The sequence below is a fragment of the Prinia subflava genome, chromosome 2, assembly GCF_021018805.1.
Source record: "Prinia subflava isolate CZ2003 ecotype Zambia chromosome 2, Cam_Psub_1.2, whole genome shotgun sequence".
NCBI classification, from domain to species: domain Eukaryota; kingdom Metazoa; phylum Chordata; class Aves; order Passeriformes; family Cisticolidae; genus Prinia; species Prinia subflava.
The window spans coordinates 45,758,242-45,779,046 of record NC_086248.1 but is presented as its reverse complement, the minus strand read 5'-3'; the positions used below and the strand labels follow the sequence as shown (position 1 = coordinate 45,779,046).

The window sequence follows — 20,805 nt, the reverse complement described above, 5'->3', positions numbered from 1 at the left end:
TTTTTTTTCCTGCTCTTTAATCTGAAAAAGAAAAAAAATCAGGCTTGCAAAAATGCCAAGAATTTTTCAGTTCTGCTATTTTTCCTCCTCTTATCTTCCTGTGAAGTTCTATTATATGCTGCTTGGTAATTGAGAAAAGAAACAGATTGTGCCATAAAAGCTGATCCTCTGCTGGAGGATTATAGCAATTCTAGTTCTACTTCGCTGCTGGTGGAACAGTGCTGAGTCACTTGAAAGCCACACAATATGTTCACTCCTAGACCACCACAGGCACATTCTTTCTGTGTGAAAACCACCGAGCCTTGAAATTGAAGCACATGTTACATTCATCAGAGCTCCGCTCCTCAAGACCTCCAGTCTTATTCACATTTTCATATATTAGGGCATCAAATGACAATCTCATAATACGCTGCTGAAGCACATCATGGTTATCTTTTCATTACGTCATTTTGCTTTCAACTATGTAACAATTTGAATGTGGTCCAACTACCCACTTTACTTTCTCGGTATTTTTAAAAAATGAAATCCTGATAGGAATATAAAGTATTGACAGAACATATTGCCAAATGTTAGTCCATGGCAAGATTCAAATTGCAGCAGAAAAATTATCCTTCAGTCAGCATCTGGTAAGTGCCATTTTGTACAGTGTTACGAGACTCTAATAGGTAGCAGAAACATTTAAAATATTAACCTAGCCCATCATTCATTTCACCAATTGCCAACCTATCTGTATTAGGGTATTTTGATTATGGGTTGTTTTTTTTTTTCTGGATGAGAGGAAAGAACTCATTGGCAACCTCTGCACATGGTGAAGATCTCTGGGTACAACTGCATGCATTGCCAGAAGACCATTTCAGCAGAACTCATCTTTCTAGGACCCAGAAAGCAAGAAAAGGTAATACAGGTCTCACAACACTGCCTCTTTATGTGAGCAACAGCCCTAACTGCAAGCATTTCAGATGCATTTGCCACAGCTCCAGCTAACAGGGAAGGGATCACAGGAGCAGCAGTCTGGTAGAGCTGTGACTGAGATAAGGTAACCTAAGAGATCTCTGCTGTGCTGTAGCTTTTCCTTTGGTCATAGGAATGATTAATCTAAAAGCCTGAGGTGAGCAATCCATCATGTAGCTCATGTGCCACACAAGTGGCTCTGTGGAATGGGAAATGATCAGTAGTTAAGCTGAAAGAGGAGGGCCTCTGATTTTAGTGAAAGGCTAAGTATTACCCTGGATTGCTTCCACTCTCAAAGGCACAGGAATCATAAAAAGGGGGGGGGGGTCAAAAAGCTCTCAAACAGATACAGTGTTCCTCTGAAGAAACAGAAAAGTTCAGCTGTATGACTGGCAGAGAAGCAGTTGGTCTTTGCTGCAACTCAGAAATTGTATTAATATGGGCTTTATGGCATGCTGTAATATCATTAAAGGGCTGTACACCCCATATAACCTGGAAACAAAGAATTCAGGTTTTAGGAAGTTATGTTTTATTGAATATGGCTGTCTTGAATAACATAATAGAAAGAAGCTGCAAACTGAGCTCTATGTGGCACTTCTCTGCTTTTCTCAGCACTAGTAACAAGCACCCAGCTGAAATACAGTGGCTACATTGGGCACCACATGTCGAGTAAAACACATGCTATTGAAAAGTGCTCAAAAGAAAAAAACACGATCAAAGGCCTAAGAAAATACAACCCAAATAGAAAAAATGAGCAACCTAATTCACCACAGAAGAGATTCAGATTATACAACTTTGCAGAAATAAGGACAACTAAGAACTGAAAATGCTCACTCCATAGATGCATTGAAGTTTGGTAGACAGGTTGAATGAATGACTGCCCAGAGAGATGCAAGAATCACTGCTGGCACAAGGCAAAAAGAGGCAGATGATGTCATTTCACCAACCTACTTACTGTGTTGGTTGTGTTGTTTGGGTTTTTTTTAAAATAGATGCAATGCCTACTTACTTGCAATATCAGTTTGCTTTGCAGTTCAGAGATGATCTGATGAGGTGAAAAGATTCTTTCAATAGTTAAATGCTGTCCTTTTGCACCTCTTGTTTAATGAAACAATCACACTATTACAGGGGAATGGCAAACAGGGCTCTACTCTGGAGTATTAGCATTGCCTAAGGAATCTGTCTTGAGACAGAAAGAAGCTTTTGATGCTAAGTGCACAAGGAGGTGCTTCATTATAACTCCCCAGAGATCACTGAATGTCTGGTTCCTTCCAAGGCATGCTCCCTCAGTCCTACTATAAAACTTGGCCACTTTTAAGTATAAGAAAGAGGACAGGAAATAGAAAGGATTTTAGACTACAAATATAGTACATCAAATTAACTTTCCTCCTTAACAGGTTCCTTAAACATGCCACAGTCCTCTTTTTCTTCAAAAAAACTCCTATGCAAATGCCATAAAACAATAGTGTTACTTTTTATGAAAATCACTTGATTTACAGCATTAAAAATAGTTCATTAATAAAAAAATGTTAAAAAAGCTTGCTAGAAATTTCTTTATGTGCATGCAAGACAAAAACATTTCTTTAATTAAACTGCGGCAAAATCCCTGCAACAGGCAATAAAGTGAAGCCTTAAATAAAAAGACCAAGGTGCGCTGGGTACTGCAACACTGGATAGTGATTCTGTTCCTTAGAAAGAACATAATGTGGCTTATGTTTTCCAGCTTCATCTCATGCAAGCAGAGAGTTTTGATGCCTATATGTTGGGAGGTTCGTTTTTTTTTTTCCTGGACATTTCAGATACAACCTACAACATTCCATTTCCCCAGGTAAAGTCCTGACTAGTTAGTCAAATAGGTAAAAAGGGCAGGCTGCTTTGCATAACATTTCATTAGTTTTAATTATCAATCACATTAAACTCTGGTAAATTAAGCCACTGAGACTTATGTGACTAAGCAGTTTGTCACATATCAATTCTTGCTTAAACAACTTGGGCTGTCAAATGCACATCTCATTCTAAAGATTTACAAATTTATTCCCAAGAGATAAACAGCATTTGCAGTGAAGCTCCAACATTAACACATGGCTGTTATCAGCTTTTATTCTTTCTACACATTCATGTACTCCTAACAGTAAATGACCGCCTCATTAACCTCAACAGAATAAAAATAAACCAGCAAGAAAAGCATATGCTAAATGGTTTTGTTGAACTAGGCTAGATTCCCCGGATCTTGCCGGACAAGTTGTAAACATCTACTCGAAACAAGATATTGTGTGTCAAAGCAAACTGGAAAATCCATCATGCCAAAGAAGACAAACATTGCTAACAAGTAACACTTTCCAAGTCTCGGGACTCAGTCACTACTACAGAATTGTCATATGCCACTTTGTATCTTTCCTCCCTCCATAGCTGGCAGGATTAGGTTTTAAAAGACATTAAAAAGCGTGACTGCTGTCTATTTCCTGCCCTTCTGTAAAACTTTTCTGGAAACCTGCATAGTGCCAAAGGTAAACTACATTCAAAGGGAACTGAGACTTCTGATCCCATCTCACATTAAAGGCAACACAGATCCTCCAGCTCCTGTACTGGACTGGGCCAGCCTTGTTATTTTAACCCAGCTAAATGTCCTCTCCTCAAGACTACTGAAGGGCATACCAGAGAGGAATATCATAAAATCTGCTCCAATCTGAGTCTTACCCTGGACAGAGATCAAACAATAATTGTTCTCTCAAAAGAAAAGCTTATAGCTGTGATGTTTCCTGTGATTTTTTTCACAGAAAGTACAATTTCCTGAATTTCCTTCTACATCTATAATTCGAGAGTGAAGGTAAAACTGTCAGCAATGGTAGGGTGATTTTTTTTCACAGAAGTAGAAACTCTAGGAAAATTAATTATAATTGGGTTTAACAATGGCCTGGTTGTTGGCAACAGGGCTCCCTTCCTTTCTTGAACATCCTCTATTTACAACACTGCCATGCTTACCTACTGCTTGGTGATGCATTTGAAGAAAGAAAATATCTTGGCTAACCAGTCCACTGTTCCCACAAAAGAAAACATCCACCTTATAGAAACCTGGCGTCTAGGGCAGAGTAAGAGCAGAGCAAGGGTATATGATACTTCTGCACTCTCCCAATAGCCAAATATTTTCAGGTCTTGGTGAGACTTAAGGAAATGTGTGTATTTATTGACAGCTCATTCTTCAATGGATCTCTACCAGTACTTGTCCAGATTCTCCTTGTAACAATGCAAAATTCTTCAACACACTTGGCATGACAATACACCCTACTACACATTGCATGAAGAGCTGCATCCTTTTATTTGCTTTGAACCTAACTGCTACTGGACAGCTTATGGTTGATGTAATGGAAGAGACAGGAAGCATTTAACTCCTCTCTGTGCCATTTAATGATTCTGAGGGTGTCTACCATACATTACATCTCGGCTGTCTGGTTTGGCCTTCTCAATACTTCCTCATACAGAAGCAGAACTCTTCTTCAGCCCCGCTATTCCTCTCTGAATGTCCTGCAGACACAACCTATCTTTTTCTGCATGAAGGGACCAGAAGCACAAACTTTCATCCTCTGTTGTGTTCCCTCAAGTGATTTTAGTGGTGATAAAAACAATAACAGAAACACGCAACTTTCATCCAGTGGGCTTTCCAGTTTAGAATGAGAGTAAAGTATTAGTGGATTGGAGTCACCAATAATTATAGCCGTTATCTATTAAGAGCAATTTAACAACACGATCAGCAACAGGCCTATTTCAAGAAGTAGACTGCAAGAAGAGGGTCTAACAAAAGCCAGCCCCTCAAACTTTTAAAACACAGTTACCAACCATTAGTTCAGCTTTCAATTACAGAATAATTATTTTCACAGAAATGTGACTTTATGTAACTATGATATACTTTGAAACAAGGACTCAGCAGATTTCTATAGAAAAATGAAATACATATTGGAGTAACATCTTAGGGCTATATTTGATATGCACACTTCAGTAGCCCAAATGCTGTCAGCTGAATGTGCTAACAATGATGCCTGCTATTAAAGAGAGTGAGGACCCATTCCTGTTTAAAGAATACATAAGTCTAAGGTCTGTGCCAGTTAACAAGCCAAAATTCTGAACCAGAAGCAGGTAAAACAGAATGCAGAACACCAACCATTTAAGGTTTGTACTGTCAACTGCCAAAAATGCAAGCTGTGGTTTATATTTATTTTATGACTAACCCTTCTAAGCTCCCTTCTTACCATCACCTTTTGTTACCTATTCCTGGTCCTTTGTGCAATAAATATCTATGAACTTAAGAGTACTTCGTCTTTATTCATGTCAAAACATTTGCACAGGTGAAGTGATATTAATGAATTACAACTTTGCTTTCCTACGTACTCAGCTTCCTGTTTTTCCAGGCTTGTACTTAGAGAGGACTTGGGACTTGCACTCAAAACACAACATCTTCCACTTCTATTCAAGTAAGGGCTTTCTAATTCTAAAGAATCTGGGTAAATTTGTGAGGGGTGTTTGGCAAGCTTCCACTGCTGACCAGTGGGATGCTACCATTTTCAGATATGGAAGGTGTTGGGAAGATGTGGCATATGAGACCTGCAGCTATTTCTTGAACCCTAAAAGTAAAAAAAAAAAAAAAAAAAAAAAAAAAAAAAAAAAAAAAAAAAAAAAAAAAAAAAAAAAAGCCTGATACAATTCTACAAAGAAATCACTGTTGCTACTCAGAGTAGGCTGTGGTGCTAAAAGAAGCTCCTGTATGCTGTGTTCTGAAAGCCTCAGCTTGAAACTGTTGCTATTTGCAGTTATATGCACCTCCTCTATGTTCACAAGTAAAAGTTATAAACATTATAATCAAACATGTTGATACTGAAAAGCCTACAGCCCTTTCATCCTAGTTAGCATACTGTCTAGGCAGAGGCAGTCCTGGATGTGCTGGTGGACACCACTTCCAGAGCACAGCCTGGCAAACAGCTCTGAACTGCACTGCTGCTGACACCTAACTCTTTTCTTCAGCTGCTTCTTTCTGCACTGGCACTGGAGATTTATCTGCACCAGCACAGCATTTATGCAAACCAGATCAAGGAACGGATCCGAGGACAAATAACTTCACCACAGTTGTGGTTTTTTCAAAATTCAGATCAGTTGCCTGATGTCAGTCCCTGAGCAACTACATAAACCTTTGTGCTGGCATGGCAAAGGGAAAACCTGTTGCTACAGGCTGAAGCGTGGTGGAAAGCACATCCAGTGCTACTTGCCACTTACCACTAAGACTCAGGAAATATTATAGATGTGAATTAGTATTTCTTGTGAAATGTGCACAAGACAGCCTGCTGGATGCTGCAGCTTGAGAAGCCAGATTTCCAAGCCTCTAAGAGATAAACAACTGTAGTCACTATATACAATACAACACCTACAGAAAAAATGAGAAATTGTGATAGAATATGAATTAACTAATGACAGCAAAGTGAAAGAGCCCAGCCACCTCAAGAAATTTTTCTGAGCATGTGGCAGCAAGATAGTACCAGCGACAGTTATGGTGCCTGCTTTTGATTAGAAATTTGTTACCTGTACAAAAAAAATACCACAGCTAAAACAGCATTCTCCTCCCTCCCTTTCTGGTATCACAAAAGTGAGCCAATGTGATACTGAACTTGGGAAATAAAGCTTCCCCCAGCAATCACGAAGTAGAACCACCAACCAGCTTTCAGGCTGCCCTTTAGAACAGGGTTCAGTTGCAGCCACCCTATCAAACACCGACATCATCCCAACACCCGGGAAAACCCCCCAGGAAAAAACATACTGGGAACAGCAAACAAGTATCTAAGGAACTGTAATCAAGGCACGCTTTGAGATGGAGCTAACACGCTTTAATAAACTTAACCCCCGCAGCTAGAATGCACGGGAGCTCCCCGACACACGCCTTCCCCTCCCCAGCTCCGACTCCCACACCTCAATGCAAGGCAGGGCAGGGCCAGGCGGCAGCAACCCACCCCTGTCGGCACCGCGCCCCTTCCGCCCCGCTTCCCCAGCCTGGGGCTGCTCCAGAGCCGTCCCCAGCATGCTCCTGAGGCCGGCGCTGTGGACACAACGCCGGGCAGGCGGGCGGCCCGGGCCCTAGAGGGTTGCCTACCTTCACGGCTACTTCCGGGGCCGCATCGACGGCGAGGGCCGGGGGCGCGGCGGGCGGCGGCCGGAGGTGCAGTACAGCATCGCGGCTGGCGAGCACGGCGGCGGAGCGCTGGGAACCGCCATCGGTCTCGGGCTCCGAATCGGGCTCCGAGTCGGAGCCGCCGTAGGAGGCGAGCGCGGCGATCGCCGCCGACATCTTGGCGCAGGGAATGACGGGACGGGCAGGTCCTGGCAGCTCCGCAGGGCTCCAAAGTCCCTTCCCCCGCAGAACGAGTGGGTTGGGGCTGCCTCTTAAAACTGTGGCTCGTTAAAAGAGAAAACACACTGTAAAGGATAAATTGTGGTCTTTTACGAGATATACCGGCGTTTGATGGGGTAACATCCCACTTGGTCCCTGAGAGTGCTTAACCTTTCAGGACTCCATAGCAGAACTACAAGCTTCAGCATGCAAAGCGGCGCCGCACTTGGAAGTTCCCCCTGCGCTCGCCTGCACTTCGCGGGGCGGCAGGGGAAAATAGCCAAAAGCCCGGGGCGAGCTCCCAGCCGCCCACTTCTTTCTGAAAAGCGTCCTCGTCTTCTTTTCGGCAGAGGGCAGCGGAGCGGGGAGCTCGGCCCCCCGGGACCCCTGTTTGTCACCCCCGGGCTACCGGCCGCGCGCCGTGCCCCTGGGAGCTCCGCCCACTCGTGCTGATTGGCCGCATGCACACCCGGCTTCTTTACGTCACCGCGGCGGGGCCCCGCCCCGTCCGCGCCGGGGAGAGGGAGCCCGGCGGGCCGGACTGTACCACCTGCCCGCCCGCGGGGTGGGGGGCGGCGGCGCATGGACCAGCCCGAACATCGGGCGGTGGGGGGGGGCGGCCGGGTTCGGCCGCCGGGTAAACAGCGCTCCCCCCCCGCTCCCTCCTGCCCGGCTCGGCGCGCCGGTAGAGGCCCCGCCCCCCGCGCGCGCACACACGCGCACACACACAGAGACACGCGCGCGCTGCCCGGTGTCTATTGTGAAGGCGCCGGGGACGCTCCGCGCCCGCCGCCGCCCCCCGAAACACGGAGCCGCCGGCTGAGAATGGCCGGCGCCGCCTGAACTTCCAGCGTCCCGGCGGCCGCGGAGGGAGGGGCTGAGGCTGAGGGCGAGCGGCGTGAAGGTGCGCGGCGAGGGCAGGCGAGTAAGTGCCCCCCACCCCCGTACCTTCCTTCTCTCGCTCTCCCTGGGGCGGGCGGGAGGGATCGGCCCCCGCTCCCCATCGCCGGCGGGTCTGCGGGACGCGCCTACCCCACAAAGGGACCGGCGCTCGCCAGGTGTTGATCCCCTCCCCTTTGTCCGCGCCCGCGCGGGGGGCGGCGGCGGGAGGGAGTGATGGAGGGAAGGAGGGAAGCACGCCGCGGAGCCGCTTTCCCCCCGTCTCCCCGCCGCCCCCGCGGGCAGGGGCATGAGGGGGGCGTGTTGCGAGGCGGAGGAGGGGAGGGGGCCGCACTTGTGCCGGAGCGCGGCGCTTCCCCGTCCTTGTCTCGCTCCCGGCCGCCCCGTGTGCCCGCGGCCGGCGCGGCGGCGGGATCGGCCGGCGCGGAAGGTGCGGCGGAGCGGGCCGGGGTCAGCGCGCGGGCGGGCGGGGGGCGGCGGGGTGACGTCACCGCCGCCAGGTGCGGGGAGAGGCGCCCCCTCCCCTCCCGCCCGTCCCCGCCGCGGGCACCGGGGCTGGCGAGCGCAGAGGTGCGGACGGGCGGCGGGACCGGCGGTCGGAGCGCAGGGGGTTCGGTCCGATTCCAGGGCAGAGCTGCCCGCTGGAACACTGCTACCATTGTTAGGAGGGCTTGGAGATCGCGGGGGATGGCCGGCAGCGAGGAGAAGCGCGTAGGTTCCAACTTCTCCCAGCCCGCTGCCGAACGCCTTCCTGCGCGCCCGCGGGCAGGAGAGATAGGAAGCACGGAGCACCGGCCGAGGGCTGGCTGCAGCGCCAGGCTGTGTGCACTGCGTGCGCTTGCACCTGGAGCGGTACAGTGCCGTGGCTCCCCTTCGAGCTGCATGTGCTTTCAGAATTAAAGTGAGCACACAGTGACATCTAATTGTAACACAGTGGCATTTAATCTGATTAAATGCTCTACTTTGGATTTTCCACCCTTTTCAGCAGTCGCGGTTTGAAACATTTGTTTTCTTAGCCTGAGGAGGTATCACTTGGTTTCATTGGTTTTTTAAAAAAGGATGGAATAAACGTAGAGGGCACATAGAAAGTGGTGATAGCATGGAGTGGAGCAAGGTGCTGCATTAGGATCTGTTCTGTTAGACATAGGTATGCTATGTCTTAGTATGCTAGAAATTAGAGAAAAGTCCCACACATTTTGATACCAAGACCTTTTGTTTGCAGCTCCAACAGCTGAAATATGCTACACTGAACTAGCACTTCATATGGTAATGAGCTGACTTTTTCATCTTAAATCTATGAATGATGAATCCATAAGTAAGGAGAGCTATATGATGTTTCAAGTGAATCACTGCTTATTAATATCAAAAGTGGTTCTTCCACTGCAGTCAATTGGTTTATTGGCAGTATTTGGTAACCGATTCCATGTGACTGCATTCCTTTTTCTCTTGGCATGCAGATCGCAGGTATTGTCTGAAGTTGAAAGGTGTGCTTCCTGAAAAGTGAAAAAATTTAAGGTCTGTTTTGTGATAGTGATGTTGTGATTGTGATCCAGTTTGTGATATTCTTTCTGCAGAACTATGTTGAAAATCATTAAAGTAGTTCTGCCTTGTTATCCTTGAATTTTAAGTGTTTGATTCACAAAGCTTTGGTAGTTGACTTAAGTATCTTCAACTATGTTGTGTCCAAGCATCTGAGTTTGTTTGCCAGTGAACTGTAATCATCTGGGATTCTAGATGTATTTCTTGTAGAACCTACAAAAATCACTTATTGGTTTAAATTAACTGCCTTTCTGGCACCAGCAGTAGTAGATAAATACATGAGAAAGCATTCAGGGCAATACTGTCTGAAGTTTCTCGTTGCTTAAATAGTAGCGAAGATTAATTTCCATCAAGAAAGCCGATGTCACTTCTGGGTGTGAAAAACTGGCTTGCCTATGCTTTAAAAGTGTAGCTGGCTAATATAGACCATGATCTAAAATCTGATTTTGTCAAAAAAGCTGAGGAGTTGCTGCTGGTCATTTGTGTTGAGCTAATACACTGGCTCATGTTGACTATCAACTGCATATTTGTAATTTCAAGAAGGGGTTGATCAGTATAAAAGAAACTGAAAGAATGGTCCAGGTTTTCTAAAAAGCTCCACTCATTGATTACTGTATGCTGTATGTTCTCTTTTAACTGAGTTCCACAAAATATGTTATGCATTGAATGCTGCTGGTTCCGAGGCAGACTGAAGTAGTGGGTGGAAGGTGTTCTGGGTTGCTTGGCTTTGCTTTCCATCCAGCTTTTTCACTGCTGCTTTTCCTTGTAGGCTTTTTGCTTCTCGTGCTTTAATTTTCCAAAGGAAAGTAAAACTGTCTCCCTTTGTACAGCACTTTTACATATCAAGAGGGCCTTTTAAAACCTATTTGTTATTACTCGTAGTGGTAAATACCATACCTAGTATTACCATGTTTTTTCCCTGGTAAAAGGAAAGAGGAAGAAGTATTTTAAAAGAGTGATCTCTTGAGCAGTAGAAGCCTGGCTTTTACCTCTTTTCCTTTTTTTTTTCTTTTTTTTTCTTTTTTTTTCTTTTCTTTTGTTTTGTTTTTTGTTTTTGTGTGTGGGTTTGTTCAGGGTTTTTTTTTTAATCTTGAGAATGGTTATACGCCCTAATGGAATTTTTTTTCTAGTACAGTCTCATCCTTTTGTGGATCATCTAATGTCTGACAGGGTGTTAATGCATTCTGAATCCTTTCCTTTGGTCAGGACAGTCACAGCATCTTGATTTCATGAACTTAGCATTTTATAGGTATCTTTGAAAATTCTACACTTCTGACAAATGTGGTTGGATTCAGCCAGCCAGTTTCCAAGTGGAGAAACACCCATCACACCCCCTCAACACTTCCTGTTTGGGACTGATTTGCTTCACAATTTGGGGTACAATATATTAAATTTTCACTCAACATTTCACAAATTTTCCTTCACATTGGTCTATTTCTTCCCTATAGTTGATCATAAAATATGTTTCCCTCTACTTTTAATGTATTCTATCCTACTTTCTTTTCCCTTTACTTGCTCTTTCATAGTTCTTTTTTTGTTGCTTTCCATGATGGATGTGATTTATCTCACACCCTTGTGCTTTTGGATGGTTTTTCTTCCCCACAGAAAATGATGCATATAACCCTGCTCATTCTAGGTTTTTCTCTATGTTTTTTAATACTCTATATAGCCATCAGCCCACTTGCGTATTCACTCACTTCTCATCCACCAAGATCTGTAAGTCTGCAGTTTGGAGGAAAAAAAAAAGGCATGATACTTATCAGACAGAGGATCGAACTAAAATATGAAGTTCTATTGTCTGTGGGAAATACAGCATTTGAAAGAAAACAAGGTTTTTTGCCTTTGTTCATATGCTTTTGGCTGCTGAGAAAAGGTATCATGATGTAAGTCTTCTCCAGTTACTCCTGCTGCATTTGGATTGGACCCTTTCATAAACACCTGCTTGTGTGTCTGATGCATCTCAGTGTACTCTAATTCAGCTGCTTGGAGACTGAAGCACATTTTATAACTCGCGCTCAGCTATTTCTACCACCTTGGAGCCTCTGAGTGCTGCAAGGGTGATAATACCTCTTCTCTAGTTTTTTGTTATTTTGGACTGTGTCCCGGATTCTGAAAGATACCAAGGCGCCAGATTGCAAAAAGAGTTCTCTGTTCCAGTACATCTGTGAATCAGTCTCTTTAAGTTTTTTGGAAGGAATCTTGAGGTTGTCTGACACAGATTACATGCTATATATTTCATGTTTACAAGGTGTGGTTTCAAAGAATGGTATGGGATAAGACTGGAACAACTTAGACTGTTGTACTTGTTTCAGATGACTTTGCAAACCAGATAATATTTGTTGCAGAGCCACCTCTTCCTTAGAGGACGGAAGCTGTGCAGCTTCTTCGAACTACTCAGCTACATATGCAGTGCTGTGAACTGCATCTTACAGCATGAGCTGAACGAATGCTGTGTCGGAGAGGCAGCAAAACTAATTATAGACTTCCGGGAATATAAACTTAATTAGCATAATTACAAATTTATATTGGTTTTCCTAAGTCTCTGAAAAATGTTTTTTAAAATCAGTTAAAGGACAGAAAATGTTGTCAAAAGTGTATACATTTTTTAAAATGCATGCCTGTATTTTGGGAGGAAGCTAGATAGACAGCTTGCTTATACTGGTCTGTTGGTGTAATAAATTACCTTATACATTCAAAGAACTACAGAATAACAAACAACTGTAGTTACATTTTAGCAAACCACTTAACAAAGAACAGAAATCACGGATAATTTTCCATGAGTTTATACCTTTTTGTTGGTTGATGTTTCAGTTAGATGCTATGGTTGCCTCATGAATTTAGTCTTCTGACAGCTGACTCCATGCAGAAGTAAAATATTGTAAATGCCCTAGCAGTATGACATTTAAAACATTTTAGAAAACAGGAATCTATCCTAAAGCCATGTGTAGGTTTTTGGCATATAATAAAAGGCATTAAATTCTGTTGAAGGAGATTTTTATAGCTAAGGTATTTGTACTCTCTTTTCCTCTTTTTTTTTTTTTTTTTTTCTGCTCTGTGGTAAGCTGTATTCATTTTCTGGAAGTCTTAATAGAGTTCTCTATTTGTCTCTTGTTTTCAAAAACAAATTTGGTAGAAAATTGGTCAATAGATTCTAAGTTGCTGAAGGAGAGTTTCCAATACTCTGCAAGTGGTCTCATGAAGTTTGTGTAGGGGACAGGTCTGGAAACTGTTGGGTGCTCTTAATGAAAAAAACATGCACACGTAATTCTCATCCTTGCAATCGCAACTGCATGCAGATAAAAGTATGTGATGACAACAAAGACTGATGGTAGTATTTACTCAGTAGTACCAACTGAAGTCCCTGAAATAACTGAAATCACAAGTTGGTATGGCTTTCTGCAATGACAAATGTGCCTCACTAATCTACCAGGGGTTTTAATTGCAATAGTAGCATAGGGGATTAAATTTTAATGTAGTTCTAATTTGCATACACTTTTAAAAGGTGTAATTGAAGATTCCTCATGCCAAGCTATTAAATGAAAAAGCCATGATATGAGATGTAAAATATTTTCATGCATCACAAAAATCTCTGAGAGGAATTAACAGAAATATTAACTTATAAGAGATTTAATTTTTTTCTCTTAAATATTGAACAGGAGCTGTTCAATAACTTTTATTAGTTATCTGTAGAGTTTCATTCATAAAGTAGAATTATTTACTAAGGATTTAAAACAATTCAATCAAATTCACAAATATTGGAAAGGTGACCTGAGGAGTCTAAGCAAGCTTTGTGAAAGGACAGCAGGATGACATGTAAAATTGCTTGTCAGTATTTGCAAGCCAGTGTGTTTTGGAAGCAGAAAATAAGTTTCTATTTTTATGTCTGAAGAGTTTCTAAATTAACAGTATTAATATAACAAAAAATTTGAGCATTATTATAGTTTGATAAGGTACTGTTATCCAAATTATAGCTGTAATCAGAACTGGGCAAAAAAACGGAGGAGGAACTGCCATTGAATACAAATTCATTAATTCTTATCCTCTATTCAAAGTGCATTATTAACTGTCAATTAGTTTAAAAGAGATAAATCACAGTATTGTAAAGTGTTTGATATATGGATATGGCAGAGTTTTTCAAGGGAATGAAAAGATTTGAATTATTTACCCAAGGAAATGAAAGAAAGTAAGGAGTGGACTATAAAATACATGTGATTTTAAGCTCTCCAACGGCAGATGTAAAAGCAAAAACCCTTCAGTCAATAAAAGGCAATTTATTGAAGCCATACATTTTTTGGGAGGAGAAGGGAATTGAGACTTTGTCTCTGTGTCCACTAAATGTACCTGTACTTCTGTCGATACACGTATGTATCTGTGTATCTGTCATTCACTGTTGGACTGTTTCTCTTGATCACACAGAACCAGCTTAAACTCCTTGCTTTGCTTGCTTCAAACCAATAATTTGAACTTTGTTCTTTCTCATCAGAGGTGACTGCTCAAATTAATTAATATTCATTGCAGTGAGGTGATCTCAGCTTTCTGTAGCTGAAATAAATGTAATTTCTGGGTTTTGGAGTAATTTTCTGGCTGTTTTCATGTAATGAACTATTTTACTCAAAATGAAGCAGTCTAAAACAGAGGGATAACAAGTAAAACTCCTGTATCAATAGACTGAATATGGAAATGGCTTGTAGCATGGGGATGGGAAGTTTGAAAAATCATGAATGAAAATTGATGTATGAAGGGAAGCTGTCTTAGGCCAGTCCAGCAAGTTTATGAGGGCCCTTTTTGGGTGTGGAGTCCTCTTTCAGAGTAACTCTTCCATCTGGCATCTGCACTGCATAGGTTATGGAAAACTGAAAGAGTGATTGACTCTAAGATATTTTACTGGTCATATTTATGCTAAATATTATATTGAAGTTGCTTGTCCAGCAGCTCCCAGTTGTCAGTTCTGATGTAATGGCTAGAGTGGCCAAAATTAGAGCTGTTAGATATATTTCTCCAACATGACACTGTTCATGATTTGAGAATCTTTCACCTTGCAGGCACATGCAAGTTCATGTAGATTGTCAGACAGATCAGCTGTACCAGATAAGTGGTTTTCTACAAAAGGTTCTTATTATCATGAAACAAAACTGTACCCTCCATAGTGATTTTGAAACAGGCCTTCAAGTAATTAAAAAAAAATAAATTAGGAAAATCATGAGTCATTCATAACTTGATAATAGGTGGGAACTTAAGTAGTTTAACCAGCACTACTAAAAGTGGCATGCGGAGTCAGCTTTTCAGTAAAAAAAGGAAATGCTTAACTTGTTAAATCTTGTTCAGCCACTAGCCACTGAATGTCTGTGTGCAGAAATGCTTAGAGAGGTCTTTTAACTCTCTACTGGTTCTGCCCTTTGTTGATATTAAAGGAGAAGGCTGTGATTGTCAAACTTTCTCAACTGTGTTTCCATGTGCAGTTGTGAAACTTAGCAAGCTTGAGAACACAAGTGAAAATGTAAGTTGAGTTTGTCGTAGGTGCTCTTTCTTTGGAAGCCTCTCTTCAGGAACAAGAGCTTTACAAAAATTGTCTAATTTGTGGGGAAAGTAATTTCACTCCCATGCCACCCAGCTACCCAGTATGGCAAATGTTGGTCTGTGCTGGTGATACAGGATAGTGGTATTTGTTACATCCTAATACTCTGAGCAAGCTGCTCTGGCTGTTCCTCTTTTGGGCAACCTCGAATGTCCTATGCTTAGATGATCTTCACAGCAGGAGGAAGAATTATCCTACAGTTAATTCATGAGAAGTGATAGGTGGCTTAGACTGCTGTAGAGATGATAATGAAAGTTTCTGGCATTGCAGTTTGATCTGAATTTACCCTTGTGAAAATGGACCAAACCCTATACAATATGTGGTGTTGCAGGGCCCTACACTGTAGCTGAGGAATGGCATTATTCTGCATACTGATACATATGATACATACACGTATCAGTTGTATGCAGAGTGAACTGATGTTAGTCCACAGTCTTGAAGATTCAAGACTGTTGGGCCACAGAAACTCCCAGTGTGGCACCCACTGGAAGTGGTGTTGTCTTCATTCCCAGGCAAGACAACAGGATGCATTCTGTGGCTCTGGCTAGCATGAGTGGTCTACTAAAAAAATTCCCTGAATTATAAACAAGTTAACAGCTTCTGTTTCCCACGGAAATGAACTTCTAGCAAATCTGCCTTCAACAAGTTCCGTGCTACGGGGAAAAGATTCTGTACAATTCAGTCCAAAAAGAATATATTGTCTACCAGCTATGATGTTTCCAGTAATGGAAGTCAGATATTAGGAATTATCTGTGTCTAGCCAATTTAGCTAGACTTTTATCCATCCTACTTCTAAGTATAAATATTTTATTTCTTCGTCTAGAAAATGGAAGAAGTTTTGTTAGCAAGGAAAAAGATTTTTGTTTATATTACTGGTCTAAAAGAGGACCAGTTCTTGTGGGAGGAGGATTGGACCTCTCTTCCATACCTGTTGCTGGTCAACACATTTTATTTTGGGGTGACAAGTGAAATACATTGAGCTCTTTAAGGTTTGCATTCCTCTTGTATGGTCATCTGTCCTATCCGCAGGAAAGTTCAGAGTGGTGCTCAAATCTTTTCAAGTACTGGCAGTATTCATTTAAAAATTAATAGCAGTGATACTACATCAAAAGGGAAAAGAAACCAATTGAGGTAGATCGGGTTGATTCTTAAGATCTATCATATTTCATAGATTCTTAAAGCACTAATATATTTATAGGCTGTCTTCTAGTGAGCTATAGGTTCCTCATAAGTTTACTATCTGTTTATTCATTAGAGGTCTGATCAGGGTTTCCAAAAGTTCAAAACCTGTGGAACATTCCTTTGGGTGTCTGATGATTTGCTTAATACAGCATAGGATGTGATACTTGGAATGACCTTCTCATAGTGGATTGCTGTGGCCCAATGAAGGGACATCTCAATAAATGTGTGTAAATTTGTGACCTAAAATTTTTATTCATTCTGAGCTTCTGTCAGCTTCTGACACCATGCTCTCTGCCTAGATATTAGAGAGTTTCCATGGGAAATAGCTGCTTAATGATCAGTGTTGTCCTAAAGTAATTAATACTTGGTAAGAAGTTTCATGTGGAATAACTTAATGGTAGAGAAAAATTGTTGTTACTTCTAATATTTTCAGTCTCTTGCTCTGTCGCATAAAACAGCCCCTTAATTTTATCTTTCATTGTTCCTGAGAATACATTGAAAAGCAAAGCCATTTGTATATAGAAATCTAAATGGGTCATCTTCTGTGTCTGGGCATTTTCAAAAATATAAGTGCTTTCCAGTAGCTCAGTGCTTACATATGGAGCACTGGTTACCAGGGCTGATTTCTGAGCCTGAATATGGTAAGAATAAGTGTTTCAGATTTTTTGAATCCTAAACCATATGCTGATTATAGATATTCTAGTCCATCCTTGATTATAATGAATGTCTTTACGAATAGTAATTTTTTGAAACTGACTGTGACATTACAGAAAGAGTCTTTTTAGAAAAAAAGATTAATTTTATTAAGCAAAGAGATAAAAATGTGGGTTTAAAATAGAGACAGTTGGGAAAAAAGCTTTAAGAGTTGTGTAATGCAGTCATAAAAACATGTTGGTTGTTGCGGTACTGTTCTGTTTTTTGGTCAGTTTTTATTTTGATACATGTTTGCTAGAGAGAGGTAAGAACTTTGCTTGATGGTAACTTTCTAAAAGGGTGAAAGATTTTTCAGGACAGATTCTTCTCTACCTGTTTTATGTCTCCTTTTTTCAGGGATTCATGAGATGATGTTGCAACACTTTCAAACATGCACTATAATACTCTTTAGCCTAAATTTCCAATCTTCCTCAAAAGTCTGGCTTCCAACATGAAGCTTTTAACGTTTGGGGTTTTTTTTCCTTTCAACTTGTGTGTATACCATTTTTGCAGGTTAGCACTTTAGCTTAATTTTCAAGATATTATGTCAATTTAGAGCCCAAGACACATCTGTTAGCTTTATTTTTAGAGTCCTCAGCTACCTCTTAGCTGGAGTTGCAGAGAAAATGATAGATGATTTTGATTTCATATTGAAACAAGAGCAACCATTTGGACACTGCTTTTGAAAGGATTGCAGAGAAGCCTGATTCACCTGTTCTTGGGAGCAGTACTTTGATTCAAAAGAAACACTTCAGAAAAATATATATTGTGTGTGACTGTTGGAATGTTGAAATATCTGGAGCATTGTAGAAATAAAATGCATATTAAGTGCACAGAGTTATGGCGCTTCAAAAAATGGGGACATTTTCAAATGCTTAGAATAGACACTGAAACATTTTATGTAATTATAATAATCATGTTGCTCAGATTGGTGTGGAGTTTTTTTCTGAACTTTCTTAATGAAAATTTATACCTGTTACATGATGTTCTCACTGTAGTACATGTATGAATTTTGGCTAGAATTATGCAAGCCTTGGAGATAAGATTTAATAAGCGATGTGCAGATCTGTTTTAAAAATATAAGATCTGGTGGATGCATTGTGTGTCCTAACTGCTGAGTCATACACTAATGTTTGATCTTTTTCTGTTCTTGTGAATCTTGAATTGTTTTGTGCTTAGTGGAGCAATGGCAGAGGGAAGGTGAATAGTATTCCAATTTGTGTTTGTCTATAGTGTATTTTTCATATATATGTTGTCCCCCACAGGAGGTAGGAGGTATGCTTGTCAACTCCCAGAAAATCAAAGATTCTGCTTTGTAGGGGACAGATCCAATGTCAAAGATGGGTACCGTGTCTCCTGGCCACATTCTGTAAGAGAAAATAAGAATAGCTGCTTCACTTTTTGAAGGAAAGAATGTAAGCAGTTCAGCTCATCTTCAGTGGATAGAGAAGGTTACCTGTAGGTTTAAATCTGACAGATGAAAACTAGAAAAGGGATGGAATATAAAGTTTACCTGTGTTTACTGTTATTCATAGATTCTAGATTCATATCATACAGTGAGTAGTCTGGAAGAGGTTAAAAGAGGTTTTTTCTCTGAAAGGCAGTCCATACTGTTGTGGACAATATGATGGGGCTGAGGCAGTGCTGGCTCATTTCCAGACATGAACAGATAGCTGTCTTCAGCTGTCCATGTAGGTGTACTGTAAATGTTGTATTAGATCTAGGCTTTAACAGTATGGTCAAATTTGACCAAACTGTATGCAACGAAAAGTTTCTTGGCACAACATGTAAATAAAAGCAAGGTGGGGTGGAGTTGTTTTCAATTTATTGTTTTGATGCTTTTGTTGTTGGTGGTTGGGGTTTTCTGTAAAAAATAGAGCTGTCTGTTCACTACTGAAAAAATGTGTCTTTTACATAAAAGCTGATACACTTAGGTCTGTGGAAATTGAGTGTCTCTTAGTGAATTTATTAGAAAATCTAAGTATGCCTCAAACTAAACACTGCTGCTGATTTTGTTTTGTTTATGTCTCCCCTCCTCCTTATATTTCAATATGGAGTTGGGTGGTTGGGTGCACTTTGGATAATTTATTTTTTTTTAATAAAATCTTGGTTGTCTGAATGCTGTTTGGGAACAGACAAAAATTAAGTTGACCATTAACTGTCATATCACATCTTGATAGGGAAATGAGAATTGATAGACTGTGGAACCATGTTTCATTGTGATAACAAACTTCTCTCCTTCACCCAGACTCCAGTATCAGAAAGATCATGTTCTTTCCTGCATGTATTAAGTTTAAAGTCACAGTATTTGCCTTTCACACTTCTAAATGCAGCACCTCCGTAAGTGCTGATTTACCATCAGCTTTTTTTATTGCACTTGAGCATGAATTTATGAAGGTGATTTATTCCTACAGGCAGCAGAGAGATTTAGAGCAAAAAATTCAACACCTATCAGCATTGTTCCCCCATTTTCAGTGCCTGATATGCTTAAGCAATCTCTTCCTGAATCTGGTGGTGTGCTGCAAACCTTCGCTGCTGTGATGCAGCTAATGGGAGTGTATACCAAACATTTTTTACAAGAGGTTTTCAAACCTTTTCCCTTGAAGCTGCTGAGTATCTGTTTACTGCAGTTTGAGAAACACTGCCTTGGTGTGACTGTCCCTGCTCAGTTGTACCTCTGTGCATACCTGCAGAACAGAGCTGAGAATAAGGAATGTACAGAGGCAATAGGTTCACTGTCTTTCAGCGGAGAAAGGAAGGTACCCAAAAATGCTGCTGTTCTAAAGGGCAGTGATGGCCCTTCCCTTAGAGGATGCCATCTAATGTCTTTATTCTCACCTCAGTGTTTGCCATCCATGGTCTGTAACACCTACCTGAACTGCCCCCAGAGAGAGCCTCTGTAAGGGGACATTATGCTTCAGTGCAACGTTAAAAGCCCCTCAGATTGATAGCTGCTGTCATGGAGAAAGAGATCTCTGCAGATGTTGTGTGACCGCTGCTTTTTTAGTAGCTGAAGAGCCTTGAGTCACTTTAATGGTCTGTTGTGACATGTATATAATGGATATTTCATGGAATTCATAAGTTGCTCTTTGTTAGAACATTTTGAACTTAAGGTATTAGAAACTAATTGAAGTGAACATTTCACTTCAGCCCTTGCTGACCTCTGCAATCCACGTTACTGCTTGAAATAGTAGTTGCATTCACTCAGCCATTAAACAACTTCTAGAGCTCTATGCTGATCTCAAGAGTGTAGTTCTCCTAATGTTTTTTTTAAGTTGGCCATAAAAGAAAGACAACAAGCTACTGTCAGAAGTATTAAGCAGTAGTGTGCAATGTGAGCAGGCTAGTTTAACACACCCCTAAATGTAATTCTTCTAAAAATAACTGTACTCCAAACAATAAAAATTGACGTAAGTTGACAGCATGTTTTAGCAGATGTGGACAAAATGTTGACTTGTAATTTTTGAGCTTTTAGATAAAAAATGTAAGCAAAAATTAACTGGAAAAATAATTGAACAATGTTTAAACTCTTCTCAATGTCCTTGTCTGGTTTTTATGTCAGGTGAACCAAAAAGAAGCATTTCATTAGTCTTCTAAT

At 41.4% G+C, this 20,805-nt stretch overlaps 2 protein-coding genes across 2 annotated transcripts in view; one reads left to right on the top strand and one right to left on the bottom strand.

Moving 5' to 3' along the window:
• Positions 1-7,410, bottom strand: part of CDC40 (cell division cycle 40) — a 37,732-nt gene extending 30,322 nt beyond the window's left edge. Inside the window, exon 1 of the mRNA XM_063389795.1 lies at positions 7,082-7,410. Within this exon, the coding sequence (XP_063245865.1) occupies positions 7,082-7,276 (195 nt within the window). The 5' untranslated portion in view covers positions 7,277-7,410. The remainder of the gene's footprint in view (positions 1-7,081) is intronic.
• Positions 7,411-8,029: 619 nt separating this feature from the next.
• Positions 8,030-20,805, top strand: part of WASF1 (WASP family member 1) — an 87,185-nt gene continuing 74,409 nt past the window's right edge. Inside the window, exon 1 of the mRNA XM_063389794.1 lies at positions 8,030-8,243. The gene's annotated coding sequence lies outside the window, so the exon portion shown is untranslated. The remainder of the gene's footprint in view (positions 8,244-20,805) is intronic.